General features: G+C 44.7%; 1 protein-coding gene across 1 annotated transcript in view; it reads left to right on the top strand.

Annotated features, from left to right (window-relative positions):
* The window catches only part of pard3ba (par-3 family cell polarity regulator beta a), a 175625-nt gene that overhangs the window by 106502 nt on the left and 50486 nt on the right, over positions 1-18637 (top strand). The window contains exons 20-21 of the mRNA XM_084713388.1: positions 17478-17576; positions 18017-18301. Of these exons, the coding sequence (XP_084569514.1) occupies positions 17478-17576; positions 18017-18301 (384 nt within the window). The remainder of the gene's footprint in view (positions 1-17477; positions 17577-18016; positions 18302-18637) is intronic.

Below are 18637 nucleotides of genomic sequence, written 5' to 3' on the forward strand. Positions count from 1 at the left end.
CTTAATTTAGCAGTTGTTTTCATTAAATCTGCCCTCTAAAGATTGATGAGTCGGTCCAGGAGCTGCCAGCTCCGACCTCGTGTCGTCACTCGGAGCATTTGGGCTTTTCCGAATACCATTTTTGGCGCTTGGAAGCTTTAGTAAGAATTAACCCCCAAATATTCTTCACTCAAACTTGCTATTGAGACAATCTATAGCGCATCATCTAAAGTGTTTGGTGCATATCTTTGCACAAACTATGGAGAAATGTGCAGAAAGCTTGTATTTAGTCTCTAAATAGATATTTCGGTGTGATTGTATTACATATATATGTGCATGGTATTTACAAGTGCAGGATTTAAGACTAATCCATCGCATCCAGAACACAGCGAAATAATGAGAAAATCAGAATTATTAATCATAATCATTTATTGGAGTCTATTCATTTGTTTTCAGGAAAATTCTGCAGAGTATACCTTTAAGGTAGGGTAATTACATAAAGACTGACTTTGTGGAAATCTGTAGTTTTACATCACAGATATATTAAAGGCAGGTTTGAGTCTTAGAGGTAAAATTTCAGACTTCATATGTTGGTATTGTAAGAAGCCCTGCGAGTCGGAGTCGCCTTTGTAAAATCTGTTTCAGGCACACGTCTGCTTCCCTGCACCTTCTGACATGAACGTGAATGCTGGCACACCTGTGCGTGTAGCTGCACAGACGCACACCTCCTCTCCCCTCTCATCGCAACGCTCAGCCTTTTGAATTGCCAACAATAGTCGGAGACACTCACAACCAGCCCGCTGTTCATCCAAGCACAGACGCTGAGTGCTTTTCTGACTCAACAATAGGCGGGAGCCTTGTAAAAAGCTTCCAGATTGTTGCACCACACACTCGCCTTTCTCTCTCTGGCCTTTATCTGGCCGACTTGATTGTTATTGAACTTGAAATATGACTTAATTAGCTGGAGTATTGCGCGGCTCAATCTAATTGCAGCTCTCAAATGTTATTTTACTCCAATGGCAGCATTAGGAAAAGGGCAAATTATAAACATATGACCTCAATTTACCTCTGCAATGGAAGTGTGCGCAACAGCAGCTAGCACAACAAATGTTGGACGTGGGCCCTGTCCTTTCAGCGGACATAAATATTTAGTTTAGCTGCGCCAGTATTTGAAGAACAAGTTGTTTTTGGCGGCAGAAGGTTTGAAACAGCTGGGTGTAAGGTGACCTCTGGAGTTCACATATTTGTTGTGGGAACATTTGTTCTTCGCTAAATCCATATTTGATCCTCTTTATATGAAGAGCAGCGTCTCCTAACTGAATACAGCACGTCCTTTCTCATTGTTTTTCATGATTACACCTGCTGCTTCAATTAAAGGTCAGACACATTAGGGATGGATGATGTAGGAGGGATGATGTATGTATCTAAAAGGTCAAAGGTCCCGACACGCAGACTGTTCCACCCAATCGATGTCAGACCGGCTTCACTTATCAAGCTGTCGTTACGAATCACTTTAATTGGCCTAATGAGGATATAATTTATGGCCCAAATTCTGCTCATAATTCAAAAGTGACTTGGAGCAGAGCTGAGGGATTATCCAATATTGTCATCTATTTACTTTAAGTGGAATGATGATGATGATGTGATCATATTGTGTTTTTGTTTCACAAAATGAAGTAATGATCCAAAGCAAACTGTAATTAAGACCTAACAAAATTAAGTTTTTCCTGCACGCGTGCTGTAATATGGTGCAGTGAAACACAGTTCAACACAATCCTGAAGTGGGCAGAGAGAGAAAAGAGAATATATGAAGGCCGTGTTTTCGTCAACTGAGAGTTTTTAAAGATAAAATTCATTCACATGTTTGACAGTTTGGCAGTGATGATGAAGCTGCAAACACAGTGTTACTTAAATGACAAGTGTGTAGGATTTAGTGGCATCTAGTGGTAAGGTTTGAGATTGTAGCTTGCCTCACCCGCCCCTTTCAAACTTGAACTGAAATGCACGTGAACGTAGCATCAGTATTTTAGCTGTTTGCAGGTGAACACCTGCGCGAGAGTTGTTTCATTTGGGAATGATTAGTCCAGTGTCGGTTTGGCCGCGCCGTTCTCTCACCCACCCCGGCTCGAGTTCCCGCAGCCCTAAAGCGAGGCGGCAGATGTGGCTTCTCCTCTTTTTCATCACCGGTGCTCTCAAATCCCCCGCTCGCATCTCGTCCCTCTCCTGATTGCTAAATAAGCCAAGACAAATGGCGGTGCCCTTCAGACCTTCCTCGGTAGAGGTTGACTGCCTGTCTTGTCTGTATTCAGCAGGCGGCGGTGAAATCTTTGCCTGGAACGTCGCCTCGGGGGCCGCGCCACTGACAGACCGCAGAAAGACTAACAGCGGAGCTCAGGCTGCTTGGCTGTTTTCTCTCAGTACCGCTGCCACATCCGCATACTCCTGTAGAACAAAGGGGAGAACCTGGTCAGGGGTTTCAGATGTCTTTATCAAACAAAAGATATTTACATTACACTTTCTGATTCTAATAAAATCACTGCCAACAATATTATTTTATCCAGAAAGTCAGTGTTCCTTGTGCTCCATACCACAAAGTGATATTTTCACAAGTTTCTCATCCTTGGGAAGTTGATCTTGGCGTTAATTCTGGTTTGTGCAGCTTATACTAGAGCTCATACTTGTTTTTGTGCGCGGATTAGACATATTATGGTCTGATCCAACATGACTTAATCAGGAGGTCAGGGTTTGAAGGATACAGCTTGTGACTAACACCGTCCGATTGTGTCATCAAGCGAATGTCGCTCCCAGGTGACATTCAATGTGCCCGTGTGCGTTTTTACGCCGTTTGTTCTGCGGCTCCGGCGAGCTGCCCCACCAGCCCCGTTGGGCGCTGACGCGTCCCCCATCACTCACTCAGTCAGTCAGGATCAACGTTGAGCCGTCACTATTAGCAGGCGTCCCCGCTGCGACAGCTCGCCAACACCCTCTCCACCAAATTTAAGGGACATGAAAGCCGGGGAGGTTTTGATCCGCTGTTTACAAATCCACATACAACATGATATATCCCCCCCCCCACCCACACTCCTCTGTTTGCAGCGCTGCAGAAATCCGACAGGGAAGCAAGCCAATTAGCTCCGTCCGTTCCGCTCTTATCCTATCGCGGAGCAGCAGGATGTGCAGAGTTGAAAGGTAGTCACTGGTGGGCTGTACTCTACAGAACCAAAGCCTGGTTGTCAAACTGGAGGGGCCTGCTGCAAGATGATTTCTGATGAATTACTGCTGTTATTGTGCACCCCGCCTCCTCGTTCCCTTTTCCGTGAGCCCTTGCTCCCTTCCTCTTTTAGTTTCACGATGAGCCCCCTCTCCTCAGGCTGTCCTGAGCGTCTTTATTTTTCTTCTTCGTGACCTCGATTGTGTCCTTTTTGTCCTTCCAAACTTCCTCCTGCGGTCTTGTCGTCTCTCCGCTCACACTAACTGTACTCGAGTGTTTCTCTCCCAGCTCATCTCTCTGTTTCCTTGAATGAACTATTGATTTAACCGGGCTACACCAGACAAAATGAGCTCCCAAGTCCCGCTTGGATTCACACAAGTTCACGATTTTCTGCAATTAAGTGTGCTAATATGAGCTCTGTGAGGTCCCAGAGACCTCCTGCTAATTAAACAAGCACGAGGCATGTTGCTCCTTGGATTTTGTCTTTGTGAAGTTTCTGTCGTCTGCGCTTTTGTCTTTGTCTGTTCAGTTGCTTGTGATACTTCTGTCTGTTAAAACCTGTGGTTTTTTTAGAGAATGTCCTTGGAAAAGATCAACTTGTTAATGGTTTATAACCACTGTTTTTTTTAGCCACATTTCCACCAAAAGTACCTTAAACTTTAAGTCCCAGAAACTACTTTTTAAGGAACGTAAAGCTTCCTCAAGCCTATTATTGTTTGCATTTTTACTGTGGTCTAAACGCTCGAGAGGATTAGACAAATTAGTCCACTGACATGAAAAAGTGACAGCGGTTTTACACATCATTTTTGTGCACGACTATACAACAGTTTTGCTGTCAGTCCATCAAATGAGAAAGCAAAAGAAAGGGAACGGGGAAAGGAGAGGAGCAGAAAGGAAACAGGAAAGGAAAGGAACATTAAAGATAGGTGTAGACAACTATTTGAACGGGCCATGGTTGTCAAAAGTGTTGCTAGGCATACCAAAATCCCTCTGACATGTTTGTGTGGGTGTCTTAGCAGTGACTCTAAGCTGTGACGGGGGTAAATTGGAGGTGCATTACCTAATCCCACCGTTGGTTAATGCACTGCAGGTGGATTTCTTTGATCCACCATTTCATCTGGCATTTAAGGGCTGTTAGCCACTCTGATCCAGAGCAGAGTCTCCGAGAGAGTATTTAATAATGTTAGTATTCTCTTTTGTAAAATATGCATAAGGCCATACATTTTGCACACGGGACAAACCTATCTCCTGTGGATAAGCATTATCACGCTCTCACTTCATCTCTATTCATCTCTTTATCTTTCCATAAATAATATATGCGAAGCCACAAATCACTTTCTTTGCAACACTTGACATGAGTGAAACGCACCGCGGACTGCGGCTCACTAATCACAGCTTCTTTAACTACAGCGCACGTTCCCAGGGAATGTATAGCTGCATGGGAACATGTGAAAGCTGTTGTTAATGTTGGCCAGAGGTTGGAATGATTGAAGTGGAGACAGCAATCATGCAAATCCCACCGAGGGTTAATATCACCTCGCTAGTTTTAACCTGCAATTAGAGGAACCAGGACTTATTATTTGTGCGCACATGTGTGAGGATATACATTAAATTCAAATGTTTGCATATGCTCTTTTTATTTACGTTTTCTCGCATTTTATTAAACGTCTGTCCCTTTTTTTGAAGCCGTTTTGCAGTGGTGGACTGGTGGCAGGGGCGCAAAAATGAAAAGGGGCACCAGTGTGCAAAAAGCCATGATGCACTTTCATGTTTTGCCCACAGGAAGTTCACTCTGGAGGGAACTTAATCAGATTTTGTCCACTGGAACGGCACCTTAAAGAGCACTTTATCAACCTAGCGTGCATTTTGTAACATTTTGTCCACTGAAATGACATCAGAATGGCCACTTTAACATGTCGTCTTGGACACTGGGCCACTATAGACGGCACTTTGTCATGGTTTGTCCAGTGGAAGTGCTCTCCAGAGAGCACTTCAAGTTTTTTCCATCGGAAGGGCACAATAGAGGCCTCCTGTCCCGAGTCCGCCAGCATCATTATGGCTCTCAAGCTTATTTGCCATTACAATTCCTAATTCTGTTTTCTGGTAAACCCCTCAACCCCCCAAAATGTACCGTAACATTAAAATACTGTTAACAGCGAGCAGCGAATCATCCTTCGTAGAGAAAACAGTCGTCTTACAATGACAGCCATTTCTTTTTTTCTTTTCATAATTCTGATTTGTGCACAACTTGCTCCCTGCAAGATTCCAGCCACCCTAAATATAAAAAGCTGCCAAGTATTTTCCCAGTCGTTGAAAATGAGCTTTCGCTTCCTGTACCCGCTATTGAGGCACAATTCTAATTTGCAACTTTGCCATGGAGGCAAACAGACACGGGCGCTATCACCGTCGGCAGCCGCCGGAAAAACAAATTAACTTTTTCCCTCCATTTCTACCCTCCATCCAGCGCGATGGGCAGCTTCTCCTGAAATGATGTGCGGGTTTATTGGTGTTGATGTGAGCTGTCAGTCAAATATCAGAGGGACGGGGAATTGACAGTGGAGATGATGAGGAAATCCTCATGCATATATATCAGCTGATAAAGGGGCAGTCGCAACAGGCCTCCGCCTTCCCTTCCCGCCCCTCCGTCTCTCTCCCTCTCTGTCGCTCTCGCTCTCTACACCGCTCATGCCTTCCCCTTGAAATTCCCCCTCTCTTCTCACACGAAAGGCTTTTATGTTCCTTGTCTTTCATGCCCTGGCTACACCTGCCTCACGTCCTCTTCTTCAACCACACCGTTTGGCACAGAGCTCTCCTCTTATTTACAGCTCCGGTGTTCAGCAGGCAGGAGAGGAGGAGGAGGGGGGGTGAGAGGCAGGGATGCCGACTCACTCCTCTGCAGTTTGACCGTGAAGTAGCTCCACCGGAGCAGTTGAAGAATTAATTGCTTTATTCATAGGCTTCTTAACAGCTTGTTTACCTCCTCCTTCTAGAGTTTCCCAGGAAGTTTTGGAGTTGCAAGGTCTGTACTTTTAATTTATACACCGACTTCTTTAGTCAGCCATAAAATATTAGATATCAGTTATATATTTATCAGTTTTTATTCACCTTAAAGGTGCAGTATGTAAGAAGTGACTGCCTTGAATTCATACTCCAAAACAAAGACTGCAAGTAAAGATTGACTACATATTTTTACTTCCTCCCACTGAACAAAAATGAAGCTGAAATATCCAGGATATGAGTGCCGCCATCTTGCACTGGCGATGTCATTTGGAGCCGTTGTGACATGAAACCACATCTAATTAAAGATCACATAAAGCAACAATAAATGTGTGCCTTGTTCTGACATATTTGAGCCATCAGAGGACGGTGACATCGTCCCCCGACAGTAAAGACAGAGTATTATGACGCAGGACAGGCCAGGGCTAGCTGGTTAGCATGCTAACTTTAGTAGATATCTGTGCAAATGATTACATCTTGTACTGTTGTATAAGAAGCAATCTTCAGAAAGTTAGTTACTCGATAATGTCCTCTGGAGTTTTGCTGGTGCACATTCTTCAAATGGCACAGATCTCATTTAGGAATGAAAGTCTTGATTTTTATTTCTGCCGGTAACGTCTGTGACTCATCCCACTGAGGAACATGATACCCACATTTATACGGTGAATTATTGCCCATAAGGTAATTATCAAATGAGACTGGGAGCTGAGACTTCCATTTGTGTTGATCAGTTTCATGATCCATCAATTCCTATCGAGTTATGACATTTGAATTGACCCCGGGGGACGGACGGTTTGAAGTGCAGACACATTCGTATCGTCCAGACAGCTCAGCGGCATTTCGGCAGCCGACTGCCCCATCACTCACCGGCCAATTAAAGGTATTCATGCGGCCACAGGAAACAGTCGCGACCAATTAGCATTTGATCTTATGTAGCCGTGCGCGCACACACACACACGCATGGGGCGCCAGGAAGCGATTACACCTTGAATGGTGGTGATGTCCTCTCCAGTCATCTTCATGCCATGAGTGATGGATGGACTTCCTCTGTCATTTAAGGTCTGCTAATGTCGCGCACATGCACCAACATGCACGCTCCCTCTCTCCTCGCGTCTTTCCTTGCCCCCTCGCTCGCGCTAAAACACACACGGAGCGTGACCCCTGCTTTCCAGACGGAGAAGGTTAAGTGTTTCTTGTCTGAGGATGTGTGGAGGACCGGAGGAGCCAAGAGTCTAACCTTTCCCAGCCTGCCAGTGGCTCTCATCTGCAGCCATGGTGACCTAGCCTTTTCCCCGGCCTCCAGCTGGGAAAATGTTAAGAATTTAAAGCATCACACAGTTCACAGAGTTTTCAGCAGTAAACACTAAAACATTATTTTTTCACTCGCATTAAAACCTCTAATCTCACAGGATCCAAATTATCCAACATGAATTAAAATGCATGTATGCACATTAATTCTCTCTGCATTAATATGCGCAGAGTGTTATAGGGAAGAGACAGAAAATGCTAATTAAACCTGTACATTTTGAACATGGGTAGTTTTCCACCAGTGCCATGCAGATACTTATTTTTTTAACTGCCTCCGCTTGACTTCAGTTAAAAACTTCCAAACCTCAGTTTAAACAGCTTTCAATAACCAGACTCAGTTTGAAGTTTTAGTGATTATTAGCCGTGCTGGCTTGTTGGGAAGACAACTAAATAACCCTCAAAATTTCGGGCTTCATTTCGGCGAGGGGAAAAGCGGCATGGTCGTTTTTAAAGGGGTCCCCTGACCTCTCACCTTAAGATGCCCAAGAGTCCTCCTCTTACAGATGCTTCCACTTTATGCTAATTCCAGGCAATTTGGGGCAAAAACCGTGCAGGTTTATGCACGCAGGATAAATTATTAAAATGCAAAAAGTGGCGTATTTGAATATTTCTGCATGCAGGGGTCCCTAAACGGTATCGGAGTTGCATAATTTGGGTGAGCTGAGACTCTTGGTGATTCAGTGAGCCCTAGTTTTATCTGTTTTCGAGTGGTCAGAATCTGTGTAGTGACTGTAGCAACAATTTATGAGTGAGGTTGGACAGTGTTTAACTTTATCAGTTAATAAACTGAGCACAATTTCAACTGCGTCCTGAGTGCTTTCTTACCATTAGACTGGTCGACTAGTCTGGATGGAAATTTGTCGCCAGTGTGACACTGGATTATCCACAAACCTCACTTTGACCCTTTCAAAATTGGAATTCTTCCACTTTTTTCACAGTTTTACCAACTAAACAGCTTCCTGCTTTGATTACATGAGATTTATACAACTCGTAAGTGCGTAAGAGTCTTGCAGCACTGATACCGTCCCGAGTCTCTTTTCTTTATCTCATGCACATCAGAAACCTTTTGAAATGTGTTGGACAGAGCGTGGAAGCGTCGCTGTAGTTACCATCCAGTTGTTGATGTGTTTTTTATGAATGTATAGTGAAAACACAACCGTCCACGATGGCAGGGTGTGAGACTGAGAGCGGTCTGCTTTAATATTAATGGCTTCCCTGACAGAAGTGGGAAGGGAAGAGAAAAAGACGAGACAAATTGCCGGGGGCGACGGATTTTGTGCAGAATTGCTAAAATATGCCTCATATCAGAATGCAAAACAATTAAAGGGAAGCCCATATTTCACCAGGCGGCCCCTGGACGGCGCAGCGCTCACGCTGTCGGAAACCCCCCCCCCCCCCTTTCCCCTCCTCTTTTTCTCCCATACTGCTTCTCTCACCGTTTTCCTTCCCGTGCTCCTTGTTGTCTTTTTTTCTTCCCTTTCTCTCCCTTTTCATGTCTGTTTTTTCTCCTTCTCTGTACCTTCTCCTTGTCAGTTATCGCTTCCAACCCTTGATCTCCATTTTTCTCCTTTCTCTTTATTCTCCTTCTCCTCCTTAACTTTCCCGTTGTTTTGCATGCAGCCCCACAGTCTCCCCCTTCTCTTCCCTTCCTCTACCTTTCTCTTTCTCTCTAACTCCCTCCCTTCTCCCACCCTGTCTTTATCTTTAGTGTCCTCCCTTATTCCCTCCTTTCCTGGCACCTCCTCGAACTCCCCCCTCCCGCTCTTCCCTCCATCTTTCTCTCTTTTGTCTGACTGGAGCATCAGCACTCGGGGGACTGACCGGGCGTTGATTAAGAGGAGCTTTCTGTATCTGCTCTGTGTTCCCCTGAGAACAACCTGCTGTGTATCCATACCTGTCTGTCTGTCTGTCTGTCTGTCTGTCTGTCTGTCTGTCTGTCTGCCTTGCCTCCCCCAGGCATTAAATTAGATTCATTTACAAAGGAAATTAAAATGATTCTTCCCCTTTGACCGCTGTATATTTGCAGTAAGGTTGATTAATACACAGGCAATTATTTGCTTTAACGCTAAAAGTTGGTGTTTGAGCTGCCATAAAATTTTAAATTGACTGAATTTAAAAAGACAAGTTGGGATAATTTTACATTACAGACAAATTTGATTTCTTTGGCACAAAGACAAGATGTGAAACGACTCGTCTTAAAATGTATTAGAGACACACAGCAGCTGCCTTCACTAGACTTTTTATTTTTGAATCAGACTCAAACTGTTAAATTTTCCGTCCTAAAATCTCTGTTGATATTATTTTACTTCTCTTCTTCAGATAAACTTTGAGTTTTAGAAAAATCCCCCCACAAATTGTTCACAGTGAGCCGTGAGCCACTCATTTGACAAAGTTGTTATTTGAGAGTTTAAAAATTAAAAGGTTGCGATTGAAAATAATAAATTATTAACCATTATTCGCTTTTACTTCAGTGGCTTTGCTTAACAGTTTATGAAATACAAAGCTCAAAGATTCAAGTTTCTCTAAAGAAGAAAAGTAAGTAAACAAAACTTTAGTAGTTGGTAAAACTTTTTCCGGATTTGAGAGTTTCAAAAAACTTAGTGAAGTTTGTAAGTTGGCTCGAAATTGTCTTCATTTTTACAATAAAGAGTCTCTGGAGAGTTTATGTTCTTAAACAATGCATGCTGGGAAGTCTGCTCATTTGCTGATCATTACTTCAAGAACTTAACTTTATTTTACAGTACAGTTCTGTTGTAATGTGTCCTTAATTACCCTCTAATGAAGTCTGTTATTAAGTATTATAAGTCTACTGTTATTGTACTGTAAAGTAAAATGAATGTTTTTTACAGTGCATGAAAAAAAAATTCACTTCATCTTGTTTGTTAGTGCTAACATTTTTCGACTGCCCCTCCTCTCCATGTTTTAAATGCTGTGAAACTGAGTTAATGTAGTCGGTAGAATTAGAAATCAAAATAAGAACTAACAGACGACTCCTCCACTCGCATCTCCCTCCCTACATTATTAATATGTTCTAAGTGAAGCTGTTTTAACTGCGATTAGCATCGGGTGGATCCGTCTTTGCTGCACTTTTATCTCTCCTGCTCTCTGCTTCTTTTCCTGCTCCTATCACAGCTAATATCAGCCATTAATGGAAGACGATTTGGGCCAAATTGCTGGTATGCGGCGCAGGGCATATGGAGAGGAAGTCAGATAAATAGATTTAATTATGCCCGGTGGGGAAAACTCGGGACCTGCTGGCTGTTTTCATTATCGAACAGAGGCGGGGTTTGTCGCGGCGAGCGCCAGGATTGGAGGACTGTGCCGTCAGTCGTGTCGGGAGGAGGGGGGGGGGGGTTTCAGTGGCCTGGCTTGACCTTGTTGTTGGGTGACAGTCTTATTTGTAGCCTGATCCTCAGTTCCACCAGGAAACCACACCAATTTTAAAGAGCGCTTGTTGTCTATTTTCTGCCGTGAATGTTATTCTGTCTATTTCCAGGCTGGAATAGTTTCCGACTCGTCTCACCGTGAAGCAGCGCCGCGCTGCCAGAACAGGAGAAGGAGGCACCGCGTTACATCACATCTCTCTATAGTGTTAATCTCTCCCCCTCCTGTGTCTCCCATTTCTCTCTCAGTCTTGTTTCCCTTTCGCCCTCCCTCCATCCGTCTCCCTCTTTTCTCTCTTTACTGCAAACTCCGCCGGGATGTGTGCGCTCCTCTCCAAATACATACAGAGCAATCTAATTACTGCGATAACATTTCTGCTTGGCTGATTAACTGTTCTCCCTGTGCCTCTGAACGCAGCTGCATTGCTTCTATATATTCCTAAGCTCCTTATTCCTCCCCAGCCGAGCTGCACTTTCACGGGAGCTTTGGCTCACCCATCCATCTCTCTTCTTTTCTCTCACTTTTTCCTCTCTTTCTTCTGCGGCTGCTTCTTATTCTTAGTGTCTCTCGTTTATTCTCCAAGGCAGATAGGCTATTTAGCCAGCTCTTACTTTTTTTTCCCTTTCTTTGCTCATTTAATTCCTTTCTTCTTACTTAGTCATTCTTCTTCAGTCTGCCTTTCTCTTGCTTTCTTTTCTCTTTCACCCACTCTGTTTCTTTATACCTCTCTATCTTACTCTCATTCATTCTCCAAGGCAAACAGGATATTTGGACAGTTTTCTCACTCACTCTGAGCTATTTTCCGCCTTCGTCTTCTTCTTCATATCAAGCCTGTTGCGAGAGATCTCTGTGCAGCAACTTAAAGTTTTGCGGATCGTACCGTGAGGCTTGTCAAATCATGTTTTTATCACCTTAGAGCAGGGATTCCCAAACTTTTTCAACTCAAGAACCAAAAGAAAAATTTGATGTCTCGCCATGACCTGAACTTTTCACATCAGGCGAGTCTATTTTTGACTGATGCCGCATTAGTTAGCACAGAGCAGATCGAACGGGCGGGAAGTCAGACACAGAAAAGGCAGAATCCAGTTAATTTTCAAAATAAAAGACCCCGTGCAGACTGATGATCATAAAGACAGACAGAAAAGTATTTAACCACGTAGCCTGTTTATCCGTTGTAGAAGCACAAAGAGCAAGGAAAGAGGACAAAACGCTCAGCTGCTGAAATGCCTCTGAAACGCTGGTGGTGAGCCGTGCAGAGGACGGATCAGAACCGTGGCGCAGTGTTTCCTCCCTTTCTTGTCATATTTAGTTTCCTATCTTCCCTCCTCTGTTTCCTCTCCTCTCTTTTCAAGTAGACAGGATGCTAAACCCAAGATGAGCCCTTCGTGCTCTGCTGTGCCGTTGTGTCTCTCAGTTTGTGCAGAGCTTTATTTTGTGTGTGTGTGTGTGTGTGTGTGTGTGTGTGTGTGTGTGTGTGTGTGTGTGTGTGTGTGTGTGTGTGTGTGTGCGCGCACGTGCCTCACCTCAAACACTGGCAAGGTGTTGGCGAGTTTCATCAAGTCTGCAGGCGTGTGAGCTCACACACATAACGTACACGTACACACACGTCAATTAAAACCGTGTCCTCGTCCTGAAAATACAACTCCCTCCACACATGCACGCGCACACACACACACACACACACACACACAGTGCCAGACAGCATTCTCACATCCCTCGTTATGCCTGGCGATAACCAACCACCCACTGACTCCCTGCTGCACCAGATAGGAAAGCTTATTAAGACTACACTCACTCAACTCGCACCGCACACCGTCAGAGCTGTTGTCACAATTGCAGAAAACAAAGCACCACTAACGCCGAGGACGGAAGATTTCTGGAAAGATTTCTGGAGAAAAGGCCGCCACGACTCTGCTCAGTCTGCAGAGAGTCGCAGCGTTTCAGTTTGTGGCTGCAGAAATCCGACGCAGTTTGTTTAAAAGGATGTGAAGTTTGCTCTCCCTCCCTCCTCGGAGGGCTAATTGCACAGGTCAGGTTGGTGACATCAGCACACCGGCTAGCTGTGATCTCCATGTTACATGTGGCAGAGCCTCATTAGAGAGCAGCTAACCGAGCGCATGCACGTCACCCTCCCCTCCTCTCCCCCCCAACTACAGTAATGAGAGTGACAGTAGCTGTAGTAATTACAGTCGGTCCAGTTTCTTAGCAGCCGCTCGCTTTGCTGTATGTTTCCGGAGCAACCGGCTGGCTGCGTTTGTCCAAATCAGGCAGCGCAGTTATCATCATCTGTGATGGTTCACATGGGGTCACCCGGGAGATTCAGGCAAACGTGAAGAAGAAGAAGATGAAGAACTGGAAGAAGACCAAGAAATTAGAAGACCAAGAAGAACAAGAAGACAATGAAGAAATCTGAAGAAAGTATTGGAAGTTGGAGAAAAGAAAAGAAGCATGTATGCATGTGCAAAAAAATCATCCTTTCTAGCATCATTTTAAAAATATACTGATACTGTATCACCAAAATATCTATAGAGACAAATATCCCAGTAGGAACTGTATTTCCCAGAGTTCAACGCACATCCTCTCAGGTTCCCGGGCCTGCAGAGGTGACGCCGGGGCGACGGCGGGAGCGTCGGGCTAATGATGACAGCGGCACACTAATAATGGTTCCCAGTAGCTCCCGTGACAGCGGGGAGTGTGTTAAATGGGACACCAGAGCAGCCTGACTCACCCGGACCCCCTACCTCCGCCTAATGAGAGTTTGATGGAGTGGTTGTGTAGGTAGATAATGCTAAGTTAATGAGATGTCCTATTGCAGGAGACTGTTTGCAGTTCCCTACAGAGTTACTGCGCGTGTGTTGCCTCTGTTGATGTATATTGCTGTCTAGTTGAGTGTGTGTGGCTGCTTACCTGCGCCTGAGAGCAATATATTGGTTTCTAGATTAATCCGTGTGTGTTATTTGGTTTATAGAGCTGTTTTCGTGCCCGTGTGTGTGTGTGTGTGTTTTTTGTGCATTTGCTTACCTACAGTACGGCTCTGTCATTTATTTTTTTTTTCATCCTGCAGCAGTCTCTAGCACTCAACAGGAAATTAACTGTCAGATTTGTGAAAGAGTGACGGAGCAGAAACTGTCCTAAGAAGAGACGGAATTAATAAACGAAACAAAGAACAGAGACCGAGTAATGGAAAAAAAAAAGAGAAACACGCCGACAGAGAGAGAGAGAGAGAGAGAGAGAGAGAGAGGAAGGGAAAGCAGTGAGATGTCGTTAACAAACAGTCGGCTCACCGCGATGGGAGAAGACGGGGAGTTTCGGCGATGAAGAAGGGATAAGATAATGGGAGAGGGGGGGGAATAACCACCTCCCTCATGGCAGGTACATGTCTCTAATTGGGATTCCCACTCCCATTCGGCGTCTGCCCCCCCTTCCCTTTCCTTCCATCTCTTCTTAGACAATGCAGTGAGAAAAGGAGGCTTTCCTAATTAATGCAGATATAATGATGGGTCCAACTGTGGACCTCTGCCCCCTCAGAATGTTGATTAAGGCGCTCTGGGTGTGTGTGTGCGCCTGTGTGTGTGTGTGAAGGTGGGGCTTATCTACCAGGCAGCTCAGCCAGATAAACCTGGGATTTTGGATAATCATATATTTATGTGTAATATAATTATGCCTATTGATGCACACTAAGATTAATAGTGCTGATATTCCTTTCATATAATACTAAATTCTATAAGCTTATGACTGAGGTAATTGGTAGTCTGCTTTTGGCTGCAGCATAATGTGGGAGTGCTTAAGAAATCAAAATAGTTCCAAGAAAAAAAAAAGAAAAAAAGCAGCTGCAGCAGCGCCCACACTGTTTCTGTGGCAAGTGATCTCTAGGAAGTGAGGTGAAAAGGCACTGCAGCATCAAGGGCTTGGCGCCAGTGACATCACCTGAAGGAAAAAATAAAGATAAAACGCAGGATGTCGAGGGGGACAGATTTAAACAGCCTAAAAATGGCTTCCGATATCGCTTAAGGTGGCGCGCCGCCGATTTTGCACATCAGGATGAGTTTACTGGGAGGTGCCGCTCAGCCCGTGATCGCGTCCTCTCCTGCACGTAGGATCCACGCCAAAAATCTTCTATACTTTGATTTAGTCTTAAGATCATTTCAGACTGTGCTCTTATGTTCAAGATGATCAGTCCATTTTATACATGAGACCACTGGCATTTATGTCAGTTTGGGCTTAAAGAGCCTGGAAAATCAGCGTCACAAACAGGGGGTTATCTATTGAAAATATACAGTTGCATCTTGGGAAGTGTAGTATCCAATGTGCTTTGAGTTCCACCCATACTAGGGACTAAAAGTTGTGATATCTCTGGCTTTGCTCTGTTTTTTTTTTTTTTTTTCAGTCGTACAGAGCTACTATAGTAAAGCCATACAAATTCTCTGTAATATCCCTTTAAATCATCACAACACTGGTGCTAAAGTCAATACTGCAACTGTATAATCAGCTGAAATGAATGAAAACTCCTGCAGTGTGTGCAAAGCTCGGGCAGGGAGTCCAACAAATTAGAACTAGAGGCCGACTGTACGTTTTGTTGAGTGTTATGCAGATGTAGGGTAACTTTAACAGGTGCAACAGTGACAGTGACGTCACTCAAAGTCCAGTCTGTACATGAGAAGACGCCTAATCAGCAAAAGTTTGGTGTTTAGGAGCGAGACAGAGATTCTCAAAGCGCATGGCACGCTAACATGAAATAGGCGTTTAAATAAAACGTGTTTGGTGACCTCTCTCTCTTCTTCTTCACAGCAAAACACAAGCAGTGTGAGTATCTGCCACGCTGTTGGCAGCATTAACACACACAGGTATGAAGTGAAGTGGGCAGATTAGCTGGAAAACAACACTAATTGCTTTGCAGGATGGTGCCAGGCCGCCGTGGCATCCCTGTCCAGGTTCCGCCGCGGCGCTGACGCCGCTCTCGGCCAGGCCAGCGGGTTACCATTCAGGCCACGTACCCGCCTGTAGCAGTAATGAGAAGTGCCTCGGCGTTAATGAGATAAACACAGACATTAGATTGGCTCAGCGGGGGCTTGCAGGAAAGGAGAGGGCGAGAGGAAGGAGAGAAGTAGGTTGGCGGGTGAGACGGAGGAGGCGAGAGTAAGAGAGGGTGAGAAAGATGATGTGAAGGAGCGATGGAGGAATATGAAATATTTACGGGAAAAGGCTCGGTTAATTTCTTTACAGTGTGAAGTAGAGCTTCATTAGAAGTGGAACAGAGGTGACGAGTATATTTTGCCTGCAAAACGAGAGAATAAGCTCTGCAGAATGATAATGATGATGACGGTCGTAATGGCAAGGTTGATAATAAAAAACATAACACACTGTGGAGTAACAGCTATTTTATTGGACGAAATGTTGAAATATTCATGCTCCATATGCTGCGTGACAACTGTACCCCTTTTTCATGTGCCCACATTCACACACACACACACAAGCGCGCACACACACACACACTTGTGCTGTGAATTGCCAAGCGCCTGCTGTGACATTATAACCATATCTATCATTAAGCAGTCTTTTTCCAGGCAGAGCCGCTAATGAACACACACAGGAGTGGAAATGACTTTGTGTGCATCAACATTCGTGACGCAAGGTGGAGTGTGTGTGTGCGTTTGCATGTTGTGCGAGTTAAAGAGCCTCTTTCATCAACTCCTGCAAGCTCTGTTGCCTGAGTGAAGTTTATTGTTTCATCATAAAAGTCCCCCCAAAAAGATCCCATTAAAGCACATAAACTTCACCTCCAAAATAAAAGTGCGTTTGGCAGCTCGCGGTATTTTCTACCTGAGCGTTTAAAGGGACCATTTGGATTTTTTTGAAGCGGGGTTGTGTGAGGTGCTTAGAGGGCTGAGCCGATTTGTCAACGTCATTGATCCCCAAAATACGTCGATTTGAATTTCTTGTGCGGTGAAATTAAATCATCTAAAGTGCAGGAGTATTTTAGAACAAGACAAGCTCTGTTTGTAGAAAATGCTTTACCACAGCAGCAGGAGTTGCTGGTCTACCTCTGCCTTGATTGGTTAGTTTGTGTCATCATGTGACTTGTGCTCTGCAAGGTAAAATGACTGATTTCCATGGATTTTGGTGTGTTTGGAGAGCGAGATGTGGTGGTTTCCCGTCAGAAACAATTGACTGACTGCAAGATAAAGCAGTGAAAATATGAATAAATCTGAACAAACCTCCTGAAATGAATCTGAGCTCATGAACAGCTTTTATTCTGAAAGGGTCTGCTGCTGTGTTCATTGGTAAAGATAATGAACACTATCTTTTATATTAAACTGCAACTTTATCCACTCAGTGATGCACATCTTTTATTATTATCCTTTATTTAATAACTGGAGATTCAACCATTATTAGAACCTTATATCTCGTCTGTGTCTGGTTCACAGCAGCCTGATCAGTTTCTCATGTGGCCCCCCGTGAAAAGTAACCGCCCACCACTGATAAAGATGAACAAAAAGTTGCAGGGATAACTCTCACAATCTCTTTCAGGTCACGTCAAAATAACCTTGTTGCATCTGTGTCCTTTCTTTTTTTTTTTTTTTTTTTTTGCACCGTCCAGGTTCGGCAAGAAGAAAGACGACAAGAGCAAAGCCTCTAAAAGCAAACTGGAGGCCGTGAGCGAAGACGAGCTGGACAGGATCCCTGACAACAGAGACGGGTATGAATCAGACGTGGGTGGGATACAGTGCGTCTCTGTGTTGGTTTTTCACAGTTAAGAGTGTCAAAAAAGAGGATTTACAACACAAAAAAAATAAAAGCGCTGCAAGAGCCAGAAGGTTCACACAATCTTAGATGAGCGTTTGCCGGTGTAGTAAAGCGCTGTGATTGACAACTTACCTGACAAGTTGTGAATCGTCCTGATGGAGCAACATGCCCCCCACCTTGTGCTCCAAAACAACTGCTCAGTTCAGTGTGTAGTAAAGCACAGCTGACTCATGCTGTAGGTTCAAAACTACAGAAAAATGCTCACTTCAGAATAGAAACACTTTTGTTTTTGCTGCCATCAGTTGAAGTCAAAGATCTAAGACTTCTTCTGTGCACACAAAAGGTTCATTTCTTTTATATTTTATAACTCCTCCCTCCCCTCCCGTCTCGTAGCTACGATCCACGTTATGCCGAGATCAACTCCGGCCACGTCACCCCGGCGTCCCTCCCCGACCTGGAGGAAGACGACAGCGACCCCAACTACGCCCGCATCAACAACTTCCGCCAGCCGCCCTCCCCGCAGACGTTCATCAGCCGCACGCCCTCCCCTGCGGCCCAGACGGCGGGTCCCAACCCGCCTCAGGCCTCCGCCGAGGACCTGGAAGGGCTCTACGCCAAGGTCAACAAACCCAGACCCCCGCCCGCTCAGCAGAACCAGCATCAACCACCAGCAGACAGGTGAGAGAGGCGCTCCCCTCTTGATTTGACCTCACATGTTCTGTCACGCGTGTGTGTTTGTTTTTCAAATGCGCGTGCGGCATTTGCATCAACACACAACTTGTGTAGACACGCACAAGGTCACGGACCGTGGGCTTGACCGGCATGACTGAGGGAGTATTTGCACATATCTACATTCATGGTCTGCCAAGCCGGAAGATGCATAAAACATGAGTGCATGCTTACACTGTAGTTACACACTCATATATGCACACACACCCACACACACTTATACAGTAATGCCATGAATGATTTATGGAAACTCTTCTGTTGTGTTTGAAATCATTTTGACCTTTG

This window comes from Lutjanus erythropterus, chromosome 24, assembly GCF_056507025.1.
Source record: "Lutjanus erythropterus isolate fLutEry1 chromosome 24, fLutEry1.hap2, whole genome shotgun sequence".
Classification (NCBI taxonomy): domain Eukaryota; kingdom Metazoa; phylum Chordata; class Actinopteri; order Lutjaniformes; family Lutjanidae; genus Lutjanus; species Lutjanus erythropterus.